Source organism: Onychomys torridus, chromosome 19 (assembly GCF_903995425.1).
Source record: "Onychomys torridus chromosome 19, mOncTor1.1, whole genome shotgun sequence".
In the NCBI taxonomy this organism is placed as follows: Eukaryota; Metazoa; Chordata; class Mammalia; order Rodentia; family Cricetidae; genus Onychomys; species Onychomys torridus.
In genome coordinates, this window is record NC_050461.1 from 56177404 (window position 1) to 56201825 (window position 24422).

Consider the following 24422-nt stretch of genomic DNA (forward strand, 5'->3'; position numbering starts at 1 on the left):
AATCTAAAACATTTGAAATATATTTAGCATTTATCAAATCAGGCCATACAGTCATTCATTCTTTCCCCTGCTTATTCACTCCTTCCCTACTTCAACACTTACTGAGACATGACTGGGCTTAGAGACTAAAGATAAACAAGTTGAGGCTGAACCCAGCTAAGACAAAATCAACGGAGAACGATTCTTCCAAGGGACACTGGAGAAGAGAACCCAAAGGCAAGCACGATCCCTCCTCTTCTTTCATTTCTACTGCCATTCACTCAGCAGTTTTTCTTAGACAAAAACATAATTCTTCCTTCAATAATGAAGTATTATGTAAACAAACAACATTGAAATAGAAAGAGTCTTTAAGATTTAGCAGGAAAAAAAGTGATTCTGGGAAATATATAAAATGTACAACCTTGAAGGATCAGTTTGTTTTGATTACATCAGAGTGCTAATTGTCCTGATATCTTATAGACCCTGCCTGGGTGGGAAACAGTGTAGCAGATTCAAAGTGTGGTCCAGCCTCTGATGTGTGTGTGTGTGTGTGTGTGTGTGTGTGTGTGGAAACCTGGCGTTTACTGATTCCTCTGAACCAGCTGGCTAGCTGGCAGACTGGTCTGCCTGTCTCTGCCCAACTCAGCTCCTAGAAGGAGTGCATCACCAAGTCTGGCTTTGATATGGGCACTGGGGCCCCAAACCCAGGTCCTCCTGTTTGCCTGGTAAGCTCTTTACCCACTGAGGCATCTCCCCAGCCCATTGTCTTCAAATTTGCATCAGTTCCTTCCTTTCAGCCATAGCTAGCCACTTTCTGCTATTACTTTTGAGGATACCCAATTGATGTACTTAAGTAAGCCTCTCTGCTAAAATTCATCAAAACACAAGTGTGTTAACTTGTAGAGCGTTAAGTTATGATAGAGCATGGCCATGATTTTGATGTTAACCAAAAATAAATAAATAAGAATCAATATGTTCCTCATGCCAAAATTATCTTTCTATATAAATTTTCACATCCATTCTGGCATTAAGATCAAGCAATCCCCCATTACTCAGAGCAAAGACTTCACTCTACAATACGACATGGAATTCTTATCTGAAATGCCCTACACTTTTCCGGCAATCTCACACATCACTTCTTTCTCAGCTCCTCTGGGTCAAATGCTGGCCCTTCCCCAGTCCAGGACCTGCTAACAGTTCTTCCATCTTACTCACAGTCCCTCTATTTGAAGCCCACCTTCTTTATCTACCTGCTCAGAAGCACACCACCTTAGCTGGAGGTTACTTTGCTCGATTCCCACAACTTAACACAGAATAGTCAGTAAAAAGCAGCTTATTCTATTACAGCGCAGCCTCTCTGTTCCTGTTACAAGCCCTGAGAATGAGGTCTAAATAACCACTGGAAATTCATTTTCTTATTTTGCCAGCAAAAGAATGGAACTTTTCCTTTTTAAAAAATGAAATTCTGGCCAGGTGGTGGTGGCGCATGCCTTTTAGTCCCAGCACTCGGGAGGCAGAGGCAGGCAGATCTCTGTGAGTTCGAGGCCAGCCTGGGCTACAAGTGAGTTCCAGGAAAGGCACAAAGCTACACAGAGAAACCCTGTCTCGAAAAACCAAAAAAGAAAGAAAAAGAAATTCTGCATCTATTTTAAAACAATAACCCACATTTTCTTTAGATTTCTTCTAACTATATTAATAATGAAAAGGGGATATATTTCTGACAATACTCTTTCCTAAAGCCAAAATCTATACTGACATCCTTAAAAAATTGAAGCAAATTAAGCTACCAGATTGTTCTTTTTGTCCTTCTCAACTTTACTAAAATTTATTTTAAAATTTTAACTCTGTAATTTTCAACAAATCAGATTAGTTATTATTTGGAACAGGCAAGACAATGTTGATCTATTACAGAATATCAGTAACTGTCTAATATTCACAGCAAACTCAAATCAGAAAGCAAAACATACATGAAATGCTTATTTGCCCCTGTTTGCCTGATCATCTGTTGTTATGTAAAGTCATATTTCCTGTCAAAAGCATAGCAAAGCTTCCCTTTCTCTACAGGATGCAAATAAGCAACCTGGTCCATTAAATTACCCAGCTGCAATTCACTATTTCAGTCCAGGAGAGTATCCACATGGTCTGTTGCCACCTGGGAAAACTACCTTGAAAAGTAAGCTATGCCCTTGGCTGCTGTCATCAACTAGTCCATGAGGGAAAGGATTAGACTCCTTACATGCAACATTACTGCATTATTGCATTACATTTAAATGACATGCAAAAACAAACAAACAAAACCACTACCAATTCAATGGAGTCTACCTGTCATTCTACATCAACCACACTTTCAAACGATAATTCCTGCCTACAGTGTTAGATAAACAACACTTCCTCAGACTCTACATTCCAGCCCCTGAAACCTGTGAATGCTACCAATGTGACAAAAGGAAACTGCAAATGAGATTCAGTTAAGGGGCTGGAGAAGAAGCTGTCCAGGTGGCCCCTAAATGTGAGCACAAGTACTCCTAAAGACAAAAGGAGTCTGGACTCCTGTAAAGATGGCAATGGTGGCCCACACCTGTCATCTGCACACGCTCCAGAAGAGCTGAGGCAAGTGGATCTCATGACAGAAACCAGCCTGGGTTACATAGAAAAAAAAAAAAAATCTGTCTCAAAACAAACAAAACATACAAGGAGGAGGAAAGAAGAAAGGAGTGGGAGGAGAGAAGAGGAAGAAGTAAGGGTGAGACGGGGAGAGAAAGACAGGGAGGAGGACAGGATGGCAGCCACAGAGGGCAGCAGTGTGACTACAGCCAAGTGACACAGAGAAGAGGGCAGAGTGAACCAACGGTGAGGCCAAGAACTTCTCTGGGTAGAAGAGGGCCCTCCCTCGAGCCCACAAAAGGAAGCCAGCTAACAAACGGTCTCATGAGTGATCACAGAATAATTTATGTTAAGCCATTAAACATGGTAATTTATTATAGTAGCAAAGAAAAACTAATGGAGTAACTGAGACACACCCCCAAAATGTATAGAGAAAAACTGATGATTAAAGAAATTGAAACAGTGGTCCTAATGTTTTCCTTCCTGAAAACTCTACATTAATGATGACAACATAAAATAGCTTTTTGTGTATTACCATTTAAAAATGTCCTGACATTAATTAACAGTGAAAGTATAATTAATTCAATACATAGTACAACTATGGCACATTTGTTTTACTGTGTGTGTGTGTGTGTGTGTGTGTGTGTGTGTGTGTGTGTGTGCTGTATGCACAGCTACATGGACATTGTCAAGTGTCCTGCTCTACATGCTCTGCCTTATTTCTGAACCTAAGCTAAGCCAACAACCAGCAAGCACAACGATCCTCTTCCTCCAACATACCCCAGCACATAGCACTGGGGTTGCACACATAGCACCTTGCCTGAACTGTTTCATGGGAACCTGGATCCAAACTTGACTACCAGTATGCACAGCAAGCACACATGGCCACTGGGCCATCTCTCCAGCCCCATTCCTCTCATTCTTAAGGGTGTTTCAGAACATGTTGCTTTGGGACAGTTCCAAAATATTGTATGTTGAACACTGGAGTTCCAAAAATCCTTACAGCTCCAAAATAATAATTTGGGAATATACTCCCTGGCATTTCATATGTAGAAATGGAATATTATTATGTATTTTTCAGTTATGGCAACTAATCTCTTGTGTTAAAACCTTTTAAAGAAATCTCTTTAATAATTAAGAATTCACACACAGCTATCAATCTTGATTCACTAATGCTTATCACCCTATCATTTCGCAAAGACAAAAAGTCATTATCTCGTCCAACATCTGCCTCAAAAGGTGTCATTCCCCCTGTGCTGACTAACCTGACTTCCATAACATGAACTCTGTTGGTTACAAAACATTTAAACTGACTGAGAAGCTAAAATTAGAGCTAATACATGTATACAAAAATAATTATGTTAATTACTTGATCCAACATGGAAGGTCCCTGAAAGTTAGATTCCCAGAAAAATTATTTCAGAATTGTTCCTGCCACATCTAAACAAAACAGAGTTCATGACATAATGCCTGTGCTGGCTGGTTCTGTGTCAACTAGACACAAGCTAAAGTCATCTGAGAGGAGAGAACCTCAATTAAGAAAATTACCTCCTTAAGATCAGGCTGTAGGCAAGCCTGTAGAGCACTTTTTCTAATCAGTGATTAAAAGGGAAGGCCCAGCCCATTGTGGGTGGTGCCAACCCTGGGCTGGTGGTCCAGGGTTCTATAAGAAAGCAGGCTGAGCAAGCCAAGGAGAGCAAGCCAGTAAGCAGCACCCCTCCATGGCCTCTGCATCAGCTCCTGCCTCCAGGTTCCTGCCATGATGTCCTTCAAAGATAAACAGTGATATGGAAGTGTGAGCCAAATAAACCCTTTCCTCTCCAAGTTGCTTTGGTCATGGAGTTTTATCAGAGCAGTAATAACCTTCACTAAGAATGCTCATAAACAGTAGGCATGTAAAGGCAAGCATATCTGGATATGTTGTAGAACTTCAGCAACCCATAACTGACAGTTTGTTCGGTGACTTCTCTGAAATCAAAATGGTGGGAAAAAAGTATGATAGAAAGTCTTCGTGTAGGAAGATATGACAAATACCATCCACAATACATTTAAAAAAAAAAAAAAAGACAAATGAAGAAAACTCTAGCAGGGAAGGCAACAAAAATAAAAAGAGAAATTCATTTGCCTACCCACTGGCAGCCCAATTCCTAAATGAACAAGAGTGGGTACTCTCTGATACTAGACCTTCATCCTATTACTCTCTGTTTGTATCACTTATAAAGATTATATCTAAATGGAGTACACAGTGAAACACAATTCCCCTATGAGAGGATGAATATATAAACACCACACTCTGCTTCTATAATGGAGAGGGTAAAATCTGTACAATGCACATGTCTTATCAGGCCAAGTAAATCACAACTCATGGGGATAAATGATTTCCTATTTCTGTGTCCTTCCCTACAGAACATATATTCACATACACATACAAGGAACATCCCTGTGCAGCACCTCCTAACACAGTACCTTATAAAGAATGGATACTAGAATGATTGCTGTCAATTGAAATATCTATTAATTCAAGAAAGAAAACATGCTATTTAGTGAGGGGAGTGAAGAGATTGGATTAGCCTGATAGAATCTTAGGTGATCAGGAAGCAAGGTCCTAGGGGAAATAGCACTGTTAACTGCATTCCTTTTAACCACAATTCTCCTCTATAAGATGAAATAAATAAGCCATGATGGGGGCTGTAATATAAATCAGATAGCTGTCAGATAAGTCTCAGTCTTTAATATTATAAATGTAAGAAGGAAACCATTCAGATTACTACAAAGAAACATTTAAAATTAGCTCATTAAATGCAAATTAAAACAGAAACATTGAATAAGCACTGGGCTACCATTAAAGGCTGAAGAAACAGCAGGTAAGAAACAATTCTCATTGATCAAAGAACTGAAAGCTAACAGAATAAAGTATTTTGCATTGAACCTGGTTCATGAATATTAAGCATTTTGAAACAAGAAGAACTTTTTCTTTCTTTCTTTTTCTTTTTCCCTTTTTTGTGGGGAGTAGGTGGGGGTTCAAAGAAGCTTTAGAGGCAGGGATAGATTTGCATATCTTAATACCAAGTACTTCCACTGAATCATTTTCAAGCCATGGAGCTTTGGATTTAAAAGAAAAATGCAGACTTCAGAAAAACCTTTAGAAATAGGACCAACATTTGTAAAGGACATAAGGTATTTTCAGAGGCTTTGGACCCAAAGGAGGACTGAACAAAACCATATAAACTCGTCTATAAACAAGTTTTATAAAACCCATTCTGTGACACAGTGGCACAAGGGCACCTCATAGCAAACAGTATTCAGATGTAGAGTCCCTTCCATCTATTGTTATTAAGATGACAGGGTAAACAGCAATGCATAGTACATTCAACTACAAAGTCTACAACTTAAAATTCCCTGTACATGAGTTTTAAAACAAAGCCAGATGTGGGGCCAATAGTCAATATACATAGAATATTTACAATGACAATGCATTTTTATCTGTTTATTCCATTCTTGTATGCTTGGCACCCACTAACAGTGCCAGACACATAATACATGCTCAATGCTGGAATCTGCTTTTGTAAAACTAAATCATTGTAGAATGAATTACTTTTCCTAAAACTCATTTTCAAAGTAAAATGTCTACCCTTTATCTATAAACAAGACAATAAAAACATACTTGCTGGCAAGTGATAATAAAATGTATACTAACACTGTCAGAGAGGACATGGCCCCCAAAGACACCTGTGCAGTATGCACACTGAAAGGCCTTATGACTACTGAATACTCATTTAAAAGGGAAGATAACTAATATATCTTATAGAATTGAAGAATAGGCAGGAATAAGTATGATCTTCATATGTAGACAGTTAAATTCTCTAAGAGATTTTCAACAAGATATAGGAAATAACATTTTAATCAATTTAAAAAACAACACTTTTTAATGGAACCCAAGGTTTTATGAATCCTAGGATACAACACTGAGCTACATTTTTATTTCAAAAACCCTCTGTAACACTGGGTTTTAATTTAAGAACTTCCTATTTTAATTGTATGAGTACCCATGTACTTTAATAGCTGATATTATCAAATGCCTAAACGTATAGGACATTTAGAACAATTCACAATTGTCACCACTAAAATTCAATTTTAAACACAAAGAGGTGCTCATTTTTTAAAAGATTAAAAAAAAATGTAAAGAGGTGTTCAAAATTACATTTTTCTCAGTTAAATTTTCTGAAGATTTTCATTATCTTGAATCCCTTCTCCATACCTCACAAAAGCAAAAAAAGTTCATTGACTTCAATTAAATTATGGTTTAAGTCTGTCTGGGTCAAGGCATTTAACACATCAATCATAATCCAAGTGGGAAATGTAACTGCTTTTAAAGCTATGTCCATGACAAGAAGGGAATCCTCTATTTTGAAACATTAAAAGGAAAATTATTTTACGGGTGAGGAAGTATTTGTCCCCTTTCTTCATCTTTGGCCAAGAAACCAATCCACGGGATTCTCCTCAAAGGAAAGCAAGGACTTCAATGGAAGAGCAGCTGTGTTGCCTGCACCAGGAGGGTACAGCAACGCGGGAGAGGACAGTCACAAAAGGCACCAACTCTGAGTAGTGCTGTGCAGGAGAAGATGCTTTTCGGTTCCTAGAGATAATTGTGTATCCTTTGATCTGCAATCGACCTCTGGATAAAGACTGTTGGCCTTTGTTTCCTGGCTCAGAGATCCTTCACAAAAATGCAGAACTCCTCCTTCCGGGGCTTCCTTGGAATCCTCTCACTCCCACCTATTTTGAGTGTTGTCAACACACACAGTTCTCCAAACTAGCAATTCAGACCTTTATTAAAACATGGCCACCCACAGAACTAGGCAGTAAAACTAGTTGAACTAAACAATCTATTTAACACTGTTTATGCAGTTTTTAAATATGTCTCTTGGGGTGGGAGACAGTGGTTTAATCACTTGTGTTGAAATACACACATCTTCACCGGGTTTAAAATTCACCTGCATTTCGCGTGTTTCTCTCAGTAATGGATGTAGTTGTGATGCCCAGATATCACACTTATTAAGAGAGATCCAGATAAATATTAATAAAACTGCCTAAATGTGTTCCATCCTAAAAGTTATTAATACAACAATTTACTAGATTCCTCATAAAATGATTGTTTCTAGGTCTTAATTTCCTGTCTTTATATAGTTTTCTGGGACACTTGCTTCTCAAAATCATCCAGAAACTAGATTAAGTTGGAAGAGACTAAACGTGTGCAATTCTCTTCAAAATATGAAATATTTCTTTCTCCTAAAGTCTCCCATAGTTTCTTTCTAATCTCTCCCACTTGGTTCACTGACTCAGTTCAGGTTTGTGTTTACAATCAGCTCTTAAGTAAACGTCACTTAAAAGGCTCAGTAAGAGTCATGAATGTTAAAAATGTTAAAATGTTAAAAAATGTAACTTTTCTATAAATGTAACATGTTTCCAATTCATTCACCAAAAATACACACAATCCTACCAAGGTGAGCGAAGATGGACGTCTTTAGCTTGTGCCTCTGCTTCATTGAGGAAGTTTATGACCTGGCATGATTCCGCCCAGTGAGGGAGGGGCAGAAGGCTGCTCTCTTTAACCCTACTTTCCTAAGCAAAAACAGACTTAGCTACTTGCACCATGTAAAGCATTTATATCATAAAGCCACCTCTCATCTGTCTTCTCGACATACATCGGATAGATCCACTTCAAATATACTTGGAGTGGTTCTTCTCAGGCATATATCACAACCAAGCTCACCAGAGCTCCAAGACACCATGTGGAGTCTACAGTAACGAAACCTCCACAGAGGAATGTTCGCACAACGCTGCTATGCATTTCTACTCATTTTGGAGGAGAACCCCAAAGGGACTGGGAGTTTGACTTCTCTGAGAGGACTCTCCTAGCCTTGCTACTCGGCAGTGCTTCTAACAACCCTAGTGGCCACTTCCAAAGCTGCACTCATCAAACTGCATCCAGTCGTAAACTGTGAAAAGATTCCATCTTTGCTATTATCTGCTCTTCTCTATTCTTTCGTCTCAGATCTTGGAGGAGACGTAAAAAAAAAAAAAAAAAAAGACATAACTGAAGGAGCAAGGTGCAATCTTTGGAGCCCATTATCTCCACCTGTCGAATGCTTCCTGGGGGCTTCTTAAAAGTCCTGCAGTGTCTGAACCTGACCTACAGTGAAGGACAGCTTGACAGTCCCTTCGGGGCACACGAGGGGACAGAAACCGACCTGGGCTGGTCGTCACCCAGGGGTGGCAGAGCACCAGGCTGCAGACAGGGCGGGACGAGCCCGGCCGTCGGAGGGCGCCGTGGAGCACCGGGGTGTCCGCGGGGATGCCGTGTTCAGCGGGCACCGGGCTAACCTCGGCAAGGGCGGGGTGGGGACTGGAAATGCACCCGACCCGGCCACTCGCGGGCCCTGAGAAGCCCACCGAGCGGGGGGGACAGCACGGCGCACACGCCTGTCACTGACAGGTGGCTCGGGCCAGCCCCCGAGGATCCCGCTCGGACCCGCGGGGTGTGACGTGGCGCCACCCACGGGCGCGGGGCGGCGCAGAGAGGTTGTACCTGGCAGGCACCCACGTACCTATCATGGTCACCGGGCGGGTGGTGGCTGCGGGGTGAGCAGGGCCTACGCGGGCACCGGCACCTGCCCGAGCCTCCCACCAGCGTTTCTCTCGGGTTTAGTCATCCAGGGCTCCCCGCCCTCGCGCCGCCCGGCAGGCTCAGTGCGCATGTGCGCCCGCGCCGGAGCGCGATGCCTGCTGGGAGTCGTAGTTTTAACGCGTAAGAGTCTTCCCTCCTCTGGCCGCCTGCCGGTCACCGCCGTTCGCCCTTTCCGGATTAAGACCCAGGAAACGTGCGTCACGAAGGGGCGGGACTCTCGGGCCGAAGTGTTGACGAGTCGCTTAGCAACCAGGAGGCTCACCTTTGGAAGCTTGTTGCGGCTCAAGGCTCGGGTCCCAGCCCTCTTCCCGCCCCTCCCCTCCCCTAAACTCCCTTCACCTTGGAGCTGCCAAACATCTGGATCACCCTGGGCACTACGAGGGGTTGAATTTCTACCACTAACGCGCCTTTTTACATTTTTCCCCGACCTCCTGCTCACATCTGTAAAACCCACTGCTTTTTCTACCACACTTTTGATACGAACAAGACGTTTTCTAGGAAGATGGTGGCAGAAAAAGAGACCCTGACCTTAAACAAATCCCCAGACAAGATGCCGAAGAGGACCAAACTGCTGCCACAACAGCCGCTCCCGGTGCACCAGCCTCATTCCCACGTTTCTGAGGGCTTCACAGTCAAAGCCATGATGAAAAATTCAGTCGTAAGTGATCTTCCTCAATTGAACGCACTTGCTCCGAATCAGGGGGCACGAGGTTGTAGAGGATGGCAGGCCCTAGCAAGGATTCCAAACCCAGGTCCTGAGTTCTGTTTGCCAGAGTTGGCTACGACTGGGTCAGTAGCCGACCGTGCCCATCAGTGTGCAGAGAGGTAGACCAGGTGGTTAGAAAGCTTTGGGGACAAGGTGATGTACAGGGCTAGTTTACACACATTCATGAGAACCTGAGCTTTCACCTCTACACCAATTACACTTAAGCTGTTTAACTGGAAGGAGGAAAAAAAAATCCTTATCCTTATTGCAACCTAAATTAGTTCCACTCAGCCTTCTAGAGTGAAAATTCTTAGAAGTCATAGGCTTGCAAAATTGTAACATGAAACAGTAGATAGCTGGGACACATGAACTCATCAATAATCTAAAGTAATTTATTTCTTCTGGAACATTTTAGAATGTCTTGGAATTCACTTAGCAACATTCTAACAAAAAGGTAGTAGCCTGTTAAAGTATTCAAAAGCTACTTAGGTGAAAACTGGTTCCTGATAGGCCTTGTAAATAATATGAGCGCTATTTCAAGTGTCCCTACTAATACAAGTCCTACTTCATTTTTATTACTTGTGGCAATAAAAATAAAATATTCTCAACACCAATAGGGGAAAATATTTAAGGACACACAAATGGTTTAGCTATATGCATAGCACTGCTTTTAAACCTTCTTATTTATTAAATAGCCTCTAATTTGGTATACTAAACCAAATTTGTCTCTTGAGTAGGCACTGTTTAGGAATGTGAGATTAAATCCTAAATGTTATTTAAAATACTAATTTTCAAATTTGTGCAAGTTACACCCTGAGAGGACCTTATTATTCAATATATTCCCTTAATAGTGTTCTTTACTGTCCCAATTTTTTTTACTTATTTATTGCAAGCCTAACACTACCTTATTTCTAAACTCATACTTATAAGGACACAAATAAAGTAGATTGCCTGTAGGCTTCCAGCTCAGATCCCCATGTTGCTAAACAAAATCATATTCCTATTCTTTGTTGTGCATATTGGTTGATTTACAGTAGTTAAAATTCTTGGAAACAGTCTAAAAAATAAGTGTAGAGTTACAGGAAACAGAAAAGGTTGTTTCCATGCTCAGCACTTACAATTCGCTATTTCTGAGTTCTGTAATGTAGATTTTGTCACATTATGAAGTTGCAGTGTGTCTCCTGCTCTGAAGGTCAGAGCATATATGCCAACTTTCATCATTTAATTGCAGCCACATGTTCCAAAACCACTTCTTAGGTGTTGTGCTCATCTTCCATTCCCTCTGCAACACTCTACTTCAGTAGGTAATGTCATTTCAATTTTCTTCCAAGAAAAATGCATAGAATATACCCTAAGAATTATAGAAAGTATTTATGAAATGATGATGGCTGTAAAAATTCATTATTTATAAAAGTAATTTCTTCAAATCTCAATGACAAGTGGTCTTAAACAGTATGTGGTTCTTTTGGTTGCATGAATTTCTGTTTTGGTCAAGTAATCTCAAAAGTCTTCAATCAAAGAATAATATTCAAATTCATATTGATACAATGTTTTCCATTAAAAATTGAAAGGAGATATAAAATTTGAAGATTGGTAGTTTATTTCTTAGAGTGTGATGATGGAGCCCATGACCAAAATCCACTTAGCCGATATTATTCCCTCATGTCAACTAAAAGTGGACCCTTTATGCACTTATATACCTTACCAAAATGCAAGTTAGGTATAGTGAAGCACACCATAGCCTCATGCCCAGGAAGCAGGGGTAGGAGGATCAACCCTTGGAAGATAGCCTAGGCTACACAGGAAGTTAAAAGGAAGTCTACAGTACATATGGAGTCTCTCTCTCTCTCTCTCTCTCTCTGTCTCTCTCTCTCTCTCTCTCTCTCTCTCTCTCTCACACACACACACACACACACACACACACACACACACCAAATTAGAATATGGATCCAAGGCTGTGATGATGTTACTTATAGGCCCTGATTCCAGGTCCATTAGAAAACAGGCTAAGAAAGCCATAGAATTCCAGAAGGACACAATCTTCAATATATACTTTAGACACAATGAGAAAAAATGTCACAGCCAGCAATGAAGAACAAGCAACTTCATTATGGTATGTCCCAGAAGCAGCTCCTATCACTTCTGCATAAGTCCATTACTAAAGCTGAGTCTTAAAGCCACAGCTAGTTGGAAGAAGGACTGGGCGGTGTTAGGTTCTAACTGGTAGCTCCTTGACTGTCTCAAACTTGCAATGTTTTATTATTGTGGTAGAGGTGAGATGGGATATTGGGGATAGTTAGAAGTCATCGAGTACCAGTGTTAAAGATGGTACATTATACTGAAGTAAAGCACAAAGGTAAGTCCACAGAGTCACAATACAAACAAGCGTCTGTGGCCAGGGTTGCAAATACTCACTCATTCCATCCAGTGGAAGTATTAGTAGTGGTGGAACCAGGGGACAGTTAGCTGATGGGGGCCTCATCACCCACACATCTCTCAGGTACATAATGTCTCCCAAACTGCTCTCTACCAGTCAATTATCAATGTATCTTGAGCTTACATATATACAATGCATCTTGATCTTACATATATACAATATATCTTGATCATATATATACACAATGTATCTTGAGCTTACATATATACAATGCATCTTGATCTTACATGCATACAATCTATTTTGATCATACATGTACACAATGTATCTTGATAGTATTCACCCTAAATCCTCCCTCCCCCACCTCTTACTCCGAATCCCTGAATTGCCCCTCCCACTCATGTCTAACTCTTTTGTTTTTCATACCCCACTGAGTCCAGTTAGTGCACCCTGCCTGTGTGTGGGTGTGTTACCATCCACCTAAACATGGCCAATTGACTAGCTGCCACATACCTGAAAGGAAAAGGTCTCCTCTCCACCTCCCCACTTTGAGCTGCCACCAGTTGTCAGTAGCTCTTCAGCTAGAGATGGAGCCACACGAGCCCCTTTCTCAGCCATATTGGAATATTAATGGCTGGATCTTGATTGGGTCATGCCCTATGAGTTCAGAAGTGCAATGACCATGTCATGCCCTGGGGACCGCACTTCTTCACATCCTCTGGCTCATACATTCTTCCCGACCCTTTTCCTCGGTGTCCCTGAGCTCTGGTGGGAGCCTGGTGGGAGTTGGTGTGAAAGTTCCACTCTCAGCACTAATTATGATTCTCTTTATTGACTAGACCAGCAGACTTCTATCATCTAATCCTATTATGTATTTTTAAATTTATAACCCCATTCCATTCTCATTTTAGCTAGCTGAAACCCAAGAAACTGAGTGATTGCTTTTGTTTTTGGCTTATGCTTTTCCTTTAGTAAATGTCCATCTCTCTTCATAACCCACATATTTAACATCATTCTGTCACCAGATAACAAACATCTGCTGATCAATGGGGGTGTGCTTTCCCAGTACTCTTAAATGCCAGGGATGGAACAGTCAGTGAAAGAAGACATACTGAGAAGCAGCTTCCCCTTTTGTGTCTAACACAATGCCTGCTGCTTTAAGAAGATTCCTAATTCTCCCTGTTGCCAAAGAAATAAGTTATTTCTCATTCATCATTCTCTTCTTTGTATTATACTTATTTCTGCTCATGTTTTAAACCCTTGTATAATTTCTGTGTGAAGACAGAATCTACTTCTAACTCATCTTCAAATTTTAACCAGAAGCAAATAATGCATTTGATACCTATTTGATGAACGAAGGAAAGCAACTCTGTTCTCTTCTTGTCTTCTCCCTCATCATTAAAATGGATTTTTTTGCCGGGTAGTGGTGGCGCATGCCTTTAATCCCAGCACTCAGGAGGCAGAGCCAGGTGGATCTCTGTGAGTTCAAGGCCAGCCTGGTCTACCGAGCGAGATCCAGAAAAGGCGCAAAGCTACACAGAGAAACCCTGTCTCGAAAAACCAAAAAAAAAAAAAAAAAAGTTGCTATTTACAATTTTTTTTTACCATCCACACAATTTAGGAGTTCAAAAGATCACGTTAAAACATAGTGGTGGCACATGCCTTTAATCCCAAAGGCAGGTGGATCTCTGTGAGTTTGAGGCCAGCCAGCCTGGTCTACAGAGTGAGTTCCAGGACAGCTAGGGCTATAGAAAGAAGACTTGTTTAAAAAAATAAAATAAAATTTAAAAAGTAGTGGAACCATGATGGTCCTTACCTCAAATCCTCAGACCCTCTGTATACTAAGAACAAAAGCAAAAGTTCTTACCTCTTGTGAAGCCCTTTCAGAGCTAGGTACTGTTGCTTCTCAGATATCTGTTCATATGTGTGCGCATATACATAGATATCTACATACATATCATCACCATCTCCACCTTCTCCCTTACTTCCCAGTGCCACCGTCATGGCTTTCTTGCTGGTCCTGATACACAGGTGGCATATTTGCCTTGGTGACTGTTCCCTTCTAGTTCCTTCTACCTGCAGTGTATAGACCACCTTCTGTTGCTGCCTTGATTTTTTTTGTTGAAAAGTTTACTTTGTAGTAAGCTATTCTCTGACCACTTAAAATCTCAGCCTCTTAGTCATCCCCTCCAACCCTGCCCCTCACTCCCACCTGCCTTCCCTCTCATATCTGTGATATCGGGGTAGCTAAACCTGGGCTTTTTCCATGAGAGACTCAGCCTTGGAGGCTGGGGGTTTTATTGCTTCATTCACTGCTCTATTTGTAGCCCAATAACATGGGCTATATTTTCTGCTTTTTTTCCCTCTATTTTTTTTTGGTTAAATGAAATAATATTTTGTTCTATAACTAATTGATCATCTCTAAGTTAGAATTTTCAAGGAAAATAACAAAATTACATGAGTATTGAGACTATGAATACTATATAGATGCCCTGTGAAATATTTTATTGCTTATTACAAAAATTGTATTGTACACTATAAAACATAAAAATGGTTTGGCTTAGGAAAGCTTTCTCTTAAGATTATGGAAAAGATTTATATCTTTGTGTCTTGAGACCTCTTGTAATTTTAGTGTTCAGTTTAAAGGGTTTTTTTTTTTTAATCTTAAATCATTTTAGTTTAGAAAGGTAGAAATTCTGTGTTTGTTTCCTAAAGGGGCAGAGTTGTACTTTATCCTTGACATAGGTAAACTACATGTTATATTAAAATGTTTGCTTATGTAGTGTAGGATTCCCATATACTTTAAATGATCAGTCAGTGCTGTGAGTATATAAATTCAGGTGTGTGCCTAATCATTTGTTGTGATCACATATCAATGTTTCAATATACCATAAGTCATCTTACATCTATGGGATTTTTTAACCAATCCTATAAGAAAAAGCAGGGCAGATTTTTTTCCCCACAGAACATATTAGTTTCAGACAATTTTATGAGATATTTATTAGATGACAAGAAAAGCATGTGGATTTCTATATTTTTTGCCTCTGCAGCTTAATCTACTCCTGAGACTATTTTTGTAGATATCAACTGTGTACCACAAGTGTAGAAGATGCATATGCCCTCAGTGAATCACTGGCAAACACTAAACCAGTACACAAAGCTCACCCAGCTCCCAGATCAGCTGCATCAACATGGGGGACACAAAGTAGACTCAGAGGGTTATAAAACTTTTAAAATATGTATTAAAAAAACAAAATTTTAGTGAACATGAAGCTAGAAGAAGTTTGAAGGTTGGTAATGGATCCAAAAGGACTTAGGGAGAGGTGTGGGGTATGTGTGAATGTGATCAAGTACCTTGTATCCATGTAGGAAATTCTCAAAGAGTGAACTAAAATATTAAAAATGAAACACCAACATCACAAATTCCCTATCTGTTCCCTTCTAGTCACCCCTCAGGCACAGTCCCACGTCAAATATATCTTACCTGTTTGCAGCTGTTTTTATACTTGGTTTTATACTTGCATCAACTATGTGATTTTTTTTGTATCTGCTACTTCCATCAAAATTATGCTTCTGAAGTTCAGTGCCACTGTTGCATACAATTATAGTTATAAATTAATTGTTCTGATTAACTTTAAATGTCGCTTTAACATAACCTGGAATCAACCTGAAAAAGAGTCTCAATGAGAAGCTACATTAGTTTGGCTGTGCACATGTCCATGAAGGATTATATTGATTGATAATTGTGATGGGAAGAGCCGCCCCAAATATAGGGGCAGCATTTCCTGAGCCACGCCTTGGCTAAGAGAAGAGTGAAGATGGCTAGCTTCAGCACACGTGGCGAGCAGGAGACAGGCAGCATGGACACACTGGTTTCTATCCTCTCTTGGCGGCAAAGTGATGACTAGCTGCCTGACTTCCTGGTTTGACCTCCCCAAAACGATAGACTGTAACCAAAGCCGCCTTTTGGGTCAGGGTATTTTAAATGAAGCTAGTGCGTAAATGCTTCCTTTCTATTTATTCCTAAATTGTATTTTTGTGTATGAATGTACTTCTGTTTTGTAGAGGTATTTGCTCTGCCCATGGTTAAGAAGTAACTACAAGGGCAAGAAGTACCACCTCCTTCAGGAAGTATAGCCCAAGGTCATGGGCAGAGCAAATACCACGACACTATTTGTTTAACCATATCCTTCTGGCTGAGAATTTGTGACTTCCAAATTAAGATTGTTACATGTAGCCCTCGTAGAAAATTTTGATTTTGATTTTCCTGGCTGCTGCTCCTACACCTTGTCTTCTTAGTGTCAGCACTCAAAATCTCAGCACTTCTGGAAGTCATTCACCATACATGCTGGAAAAAGTTGGGACCAGCTAAGGCTGTGATTTTCCAGTTGTAAGAAGACACTTTCCTCGTGAATGTTCTTACACTTACGTCAACAAGTCACTTCCTTTTATGTAAAATACTTCCATTAATTTTTGTGCATTCAGTTTTAACCATTATCTTGTCAATTTAACTATATAAATACATATACAAAATAGTGAAATAGGTAATGTTTATGGCTTCTAAAGCTAAAACATAATCATCTTATCATTTTATATTCTTTTTGTCATATTTTTGAGACGTAGTCTCACTGTGTAACCTTGGCTTGCCTAAAACTTGGGGCATAGTCCAGACTGGCCTCAAACTTACAGAGATCCATCTTCCTCTGACTTCCAAGTACTGACATTAAGGGCATACACCACTACACATGGTACTTTACAGTCTTCTAAATGAAAATAAATAAGATCTTCCTTACTAAGAGACCTATGGCTTCACTTGTATTCTATCCATTTATTATCATAATGTGCTTGGAGTCTAAATTTTGTATATTTTCTCAAGTGTGTATAAGGAGTGTGTGTGTGTGTGTGTGTGTGTGTGTGTGTAAGTATGTATATGCATTCATGAATTCATGAGCTGGATAACAAGATAATTGATACATAGATAGATAGATAGATAGATAATTAAAATTGAGAAATTATTCTTTAATTTTTTATCACCTAGATTCTTTGTTTTGTTTTATTAAGTTTTTTTATGTGTGGGTGTTTTGCATGTACTTATGTCTGTGCAATGTGTACATGCCTGGTACACTCAGAGTCTAGAAAAAAGCATTAGATCACCTAGAATTAGAGCTCCATACAGATGGTGTGAACCACTATGTGGGTGCTAGGAATCAAACATGGACCCTCTGCAAAAGCAGCCTGTGTTCTTAACCACTGAGCCATCTCATCAGCTCCTGAACTTTTTGTTTAAAGTACAGGTTTCTGTGATGCCTCTTGGGCCATGTCCTGTCATAAAGGGAAAGTTAATAGTATAAAGGGAAACGCATGTAAAAATCCATTCATTCATATTTTCTGCCATAGAGTAACAGCAACTGAATAAAAAGTATGTTGACCCAGCTGGACCCAGATGCAGAGTCATGGGCAGTGATAGAGAAGGTATCTCTTTCTCTTGGAGGCCTCTTCCTGGTTCCTTCCACACTCACTCTAGAAAGTACCTAAGTAAGGCAAGCATCATTGTACCTCATTATAACACTACCTCCCTCCATTTTTCAAAGGGTACAACAAACACTGTGTTTTCTCAAGAATTCCAATTCTAAAGGTCAGGAATTTAATATTTGAGACATTTTAGTTCATTTTATTATAATCATTAACTTCTCTGGGTACAGCAGTTGCATAGATTTTGGGGGACTTCTTTTTTTCACCCTCAAGCTTTATTTACTACATCCACCAGCTATACAGCTAACTCTAGGCATACATCTCTAATTTACTAAAAGTTGAAGACCGTACACATTGTGTTTACTAAAGCACACTGATATTATCACATTGGTTTGATTTAATTAAGTGATGATAGTTAATCTTTGAGAGAATATTTACATTTTTGTATTGAAAATCATTTTTTGCCATTCAATATATCCTGATCATAGTTTGCCTTCCCCCAACACTTCCCAGATCCTCCACACCTCCCCACCCACACACTCTATTCCCCTTTATTCTCTCTCTCTCTCTCTCTCTCTCTCTCTCTCTCTCTCTCTCTCTCCCTTCCTCCCTCCCCCCCTCTCTCTTTAGAAAATAAGCAAACAGGCAAGCAAAAAAAGCCAAACAAACAATAATTTTTAAAAAAAAACACACAAACATACACACAGAAAACAAACCAAAACAAACAAAAAAAATGAAACCTGTACTATATAAGCAAAAGCCCAGCAAGACCAAGAAATCCCCTAACAAAGCATTATGAGACAAAAAGTCTACAAAGGCACCATTGAGTTCATTTTGTGTTGACCATATACTGCTGGGCATGGAGTCTACTCTTAAGCATAGTTAATATACCAAATAAGGCTCCACTGGAGAGAACTAATTTTTCCTTTACAAGCAGAGGGCACTTGAAGATAGCTGCTTGATTAGTTATGGCATCCCATGGCCATTTCCACCTCTCAGCACTATGATCCCCATCTGCTGGGGTGCCCACTGCCAGTCTCTATGAGTCATATGTGGCTCAGTCCTGTTGTATCTGGAAGGAAGACACTGTTTCCTTGGAGTCATCCATTTCCTCTAGTTCTTCTGTCCCCCCCCCCACTTCCACAGTTTGCTGAGTACTAAGGAGAGGGGTTAGATGAAGACATCTCATTTAGGCCTGAGATGTCTTACCCACTGCATATTGTTCAGTGGTCTCTGTGCTGGTTCCCATCTACTACAAGAAGTTGCTTCTCTGATGATGGCAAAATGAGGCACTCATATATGCGTATAGCAGAATGTCATTAGGAGTCATTTGATTGCTACATTCCTTTAGTAATATGGTAGTATTTGATTTTCACCTAGGCCTGTGGTCTGTCTATTCTCAAGTTCTTAGCTACCTGATCCGTATCGAGCATATCTTCCTTCTCATGGAGTGAGACTTAATTCCAATCAGATAGTGGTTGTTTTATTCCCACTATGTTTGCACCACTATCGTACCAGCATATCATGCAGGCAGGCCCCTCCTGTAGATCACAGGGCTGGTGGTTACCTTTCTCCTCTGATAGTGTGCAGAGTACCTGTGAGTACCATGAACACTAGGCAGTAGAGGGAAGGCTCCAGTTAGGCACCAGCTTGAATTCTCTGATTTCAATGAGATATATAGGTGTTGTCTTCAGCGATAGGGCCTTGCCATCAGTTTGCAGGGAGCAGCCAATAGCCTTGTCCTTGGCCTGAGATACTTGGGGTTCCAATGGGGGCCCTTTGGCCAACAACTCAATGATATTTAACCACCCATTTCTGGCACTAGATGTTTCATTGGTGGTGAGAGATGTCTAGTTGAGGCATTACCTCCCCTGTTATTTGGTGAGTCTATTTAGATTTCTATTTGAAGAAGATTTCTACAGTACTAGGTTTACCCTCAAATCTCCCTTAGTTATCCCACCCCATATTCCCACCCTTACCCCCTCTTTTTCAGCACCCTCCCATTGTTTAATCCTCCTGTTGCAGACTCTCCGCTGTCCCTCCATAACTATATATTCTATTCCCCCTTCCTTGGGTGATACTCCCTTCCTCCCTAGTCCCTTACTCTTTACCTAATTTCTGTGATGATATGGATTGTAGCAAATCTATCAGATGCTTAAAAACTGACATTCACATATAAGAGAAAACATACAATATTTGTCTTTTGGAGTCTGGGTTACCTCACTCAGGTTGATTTTCTACAGATCCATCCATTTAACCATGAATTTCATGATTTGGGGGTTTTATTGGTTTATTTATTTAAGCAAGGTAATATTCTATTGTGTAAATGTACATTTTCAGTATTCATTTATCCCTTGATGGACTAAGCTCTTTGGATATTATGAACAGAGCAGGAATGAACATGGCTGATTAAGTGTCTCTATAACAGAATGTAAAGTCCTCTTTGATGGGATATCTAGATCTTGAGGTAGCTCTATTCCCAGTTTCTTAAGGAACTGCCACACTAATTCCCATAGCAGCTGTAAAAAAATTTGCACTCCCAACAGCAAAGGATGCAGAACATTGCTTTGTTTCTCAGCTTTTTGTGTTTCATCTTTCGAGAACTCTGTTTAGTTCTGGACCAACTGTAAACTGGATCATTTCTCTTCTTGATGTCTAGTTTTACCCATTCACCCATGTTTTCATGGATTATCCTTAACAGTGTTCACATTTAATTAATAATTACTCAACTATGAATTTAAAATGGGAGGTGGAATACTATTGCACTTGTGAATCTTAACTCAGTAATTTCTGTTCTGCCCCTTAGTTTATTCAGTTATTTGAATCAATATCACACTGTCTTAGTTGTTGTACATTATGTTTGATAAGATAAATTTTCTCAATTTTATCATCTCCTTGATCTCTTACCATCTGTAGAGATTATTATGATACACTGTAAAGTTTCATGAACATGAAGATGGAATTTTATTAGAATTGCATAGAATGTGTAGGATAATTTGTGGGAGGGTAGCCATCTTTTCTTAATTTGTTAAGGTTTTTAGTTTGTGATGTATTAAATTTTAACAAAAATACATTCTACAGTTATCATAATGATTAGAAACTATTTTATCATTTAGTCTATTGATTTAAGCATAATCACTAGATGATACTTTATTGCTAAATCACTTCACATTCTTGTGCATGATTTAATCATGATGTGTTGATTATACAAAACAAACTCTGGTCATTGATTTTTATTTAATTGACAAAGAAGCAAAGTATTTTCCAGGAATCCAGTATTATCACTCCAAACAAGATGCGCTGCTAAGGTCCTGCCATGTCAGCTTAGTTTGGACTGCTATTGTACAGGACCATTCTCTAAGCCATACTGCCACCATCTTCAGGAGCTTGAGCTGGGCCTGCTCACAAACGGTCATCATAGCCGAGTGTCTAGACTGTTGACTTTCACTCATAGATGAAGGATACTGGGAAGGTCACAGGCCCCTCACCTGAATATTCACCATTCCCAACCAATTGTGAGTCATTCTTGCCTATTGCATGTGGCCTGGAAAACTCCAAAAGGGTCTAGAGTAGGAAGAGAAGGAAGAGGGGAGGGGGCTTCATCTACATTGCCATGGAGGAGTCATCATCCATGCTAGGTGTAGACCTTCTCTTGTGGCTGTTTGAAGATCACTCATGTCCTGATCACATGTAACCCCTCCCTCATTGCTCTATAAGTGAACCTAGTAAACTCATTGGTTCGCCAGAAGGAACTTTGGTAGAATTCTACCTGAGTTTGTCCTTGGTGTCACCGGAGTATAAGGTGGATAGTGTTTGCTTCTCCCTCAGGGAAGGAATTTAGCAACAGCTGCCTTAATAGAAAAATAACATGGCTTGAGGTGCTTATATAGACTTTGGTCTCTAGAAGTTGTTAGTCCAAGATGCCATAAATTTGTTTATGGTGAAAGCTGTCTCCAGGCTGACCATGAGCCAGGCTTCTCAGCGTGTCCTCATATGATCTTCTTCCACGCATGTTGTGGAGTCCTTCCTTCCCCAACTCTCCTATTTTTTTTCCTTAGAAACTACCAGTACCATCACGAGAAGCTGACCCCCGAGTCCTAACATAATCCTGAGTATATCCCCATAGTTGTATTTCCAAATATGATGATATCTGGTGACTTAGACAACAGTTCGTGTCAGGTGGAATCTGTTTTGATTCATATCTTGAAGATGGAAGCAGGACTGGAGTAGTTAGCTGCCAGAACACACAATGTTTGTACAACCTGGAAGACAGGGTGAACTTGCCTTTAAGAAGGAAATTAACTGTGTTGTATACTTGTATTCTGCACAAAAATATTCAATTTTAATATTATTTTAATTTTTATGTGTTTGTAACAAGAATGTGGTGCATTGTTATGAAGTATAATGTAATCCTCACTGAAATTTTTATCATTTGACCACAGAGCTTCTGTTGACAGCTTTTCCCTGTATGTTTCTAATAGTTTTCCTTTGTAGACTGTGTAAATGAGACTCTGCAAGATCTGTCTCATTTCACTGAAAATGATGTCCTTAGGTTCCCCCAGATTATAAAGATGACAAGATCCTCTCTCCACCTTGGTCCATTGTGCTTAGATCCCACATTTTCTTTATCCATTCCTCTGTGGTGAACTTTGAGTTAATACCCTGTTATCATAAAAAATACTGCAATGATCATAGTGATAACTCTTTGGCTTATTGATCTCATTTCCGTCACATACACAGTCATGCATTGCTGACCCAAGTGGGTTGTTTGTGTTTATGTTTTTCTTTATTATTGTGTTTTTAGTGATTTTAATTGTTAAAAAGAAAAACTATGATATAGAGTTTTTAAAGTATATAAAGGAGAAAAGGAGAATGTTTCAAAGATTATCAACTAGTTATTGCCCCTTATCTGAATGCTGTGTACCCATACAAATGTATTTATGTGTCTATGAAGTTGAAGTCACACATCATTAATATGCTTAAAATTCAAATATCTACCAGTATATTAATCATTGCTAGTTCATTAATTTTTTCTTAATTAAATTCAGTTTTCATTTGTCTTACTTTGTGTATTCTCTCCAAAACTGATTCTGAAATTCTTTTGATTTAGACAACAAGTTGATTCTAGAGGTGGAGGGAGTAGGTGCTAGGGATTAAACCAGCCTCACACACTATGACAGCCTTCTATGAAGCAGTCAATTTATTGGTTCTATTTCAGTATGATTTCTTCTTATTTGATTTCTATTGTTTTTGTTATTAAAGTTATTATTATTTTGTTTATTGTTATTATTTTATATTGTTAATATTGTTATTATTTATTTATGCATTTATTGTTTATTGCATTATTTATTTCTTGTTAATGTGTTATTTTAATAGAAGTTACAGTCTTGCTTTTTAAATGGCCATGATTCTGTTTTTCTTTTCTGGTCTTATATTTGTATTTATGAGGAATTGTTGACCTGCTAGTTAGGTCTCTACACTGCTGTTTTGATTATGATTTTTACTAGTACATATTAATCTGACAAAGCAAGAAGCTTCGCTGTAACACTGCCATACATGCCTACAATGTACATTGGTCATATTCATTTCCTCTCTTACTCTCTTGTAACCTCTTATCCCTCCTTCAGTCCCAACCACATCATTGTGTCCTTGGTTTTCTTGTACCTTCTAGATTTCACAATGATGGAAGATATGCCATATTTATCTTTGTGGAAATAGCTACATGTAGCATGATGATTTATTTGTCTGCAACTAACATAGTTTTTCATTGTGGCTGATAAATTCATTCTCTCTCTCTCTCTCTCTCTCTCTCTCTCTCACACACACACACACACACACACACACACACACACACACACACACTTTTTCTATTCCCATGGATGATTCCATACTGTGACCTCTGTACTATGACAAACATAGATTTACAGGATCTCTCTAGCACAGCATCTTAAACTGTGGGTGGGGACACCATGCAGTGTCATATGACTGACTGAAACTGTGGGTGGGGACACCATGCAGTGTCATATGACTGACTGCTCATGAGAATCATGAACATGTTGGCAACTGTTAAAAGTTTCTAAACATAAAATAACCAGAATGTGTCATAGAACTGAGGTGTTTCTGGCAGTTCTGACCCTTGTTACATCCCACAACAGCATTGCAGCCTGGGCTCTGAGCACTCCACAGATGCACTTTGCACTATGTTTGGTGACATGCCGTGATGCAAAGCTGGTGGATTCTGCCTGAAACATCTGAGATCAGCACTACTGTAAACTGTGGTGTTTTACCTACGTACCCAATTTTCTGCTCCTAGGGAAACATAATGGGTTAAATATGGGGGGACAAAAAGACTTAATATTTTCCTGCCATCATCTCACAATGTTAAGTGTTAAATTAGTACATTTTGGATTTTTAAATTAGTTGTTTGATTTGATGGTTTGAATTTCACAGAATACAGAATTGTAGTTGGAAGTTTTCCTTTGTCCTTCCTGGTTCTACAGCCTCTCGGTCCCCAGTAAACACACAGAGGCTTATATTAATTACAAACTGTATGGCCTATGGCTATAGCTTCTTGTTAGCTAGCTCTTTAATCTTAA

At 39.6% G+C, this 24422-nt stretch overlaps 2 protein-coding genes across 2 annotated transcripts in view; one reads left to right on the plus strand and one right to left on the minus strand.

Moving 5' to 3' along the window:
* Window positions 1-9328, minus strand: part of Prkn (parkin RBR E3 ubiquitin protein ligase) — a 1200313-nt gene extending 1190985 nt beyond the window's left edge. Inside the window, exon 1 of the mRNA XM_036169262.1 lies at window positions 9192-9328. Within this exon, the coding sequence (XP_036025155.1) occupies window positions 9192-9198 (7 nt within the window). The 5' untranslated portion in view covers window positions 9199-9328. The remainder of the gene's footprint in view (window positions 1-9191) is intronic.
* Window positions 9329-9408: 80 nt separating this feature from the next.
* Window positions 9409-24422, plus strand: part of Pacrg (parkin coregulated) — a 466156-nt gene continuing 451142 nt past the window's right edge. Inside the window, exon 1 of the mRNA XM_036169261.1 lies at window positions 9409-9929. Coding sequence (XP_036025154.1) covers window positions 9774-9929 — 156 coding nt within the window. The 5' untranslated portion in view covers window positions 9409-9773. The remainder of the gene's footprint in view (window positions 9930-24422) is intronic.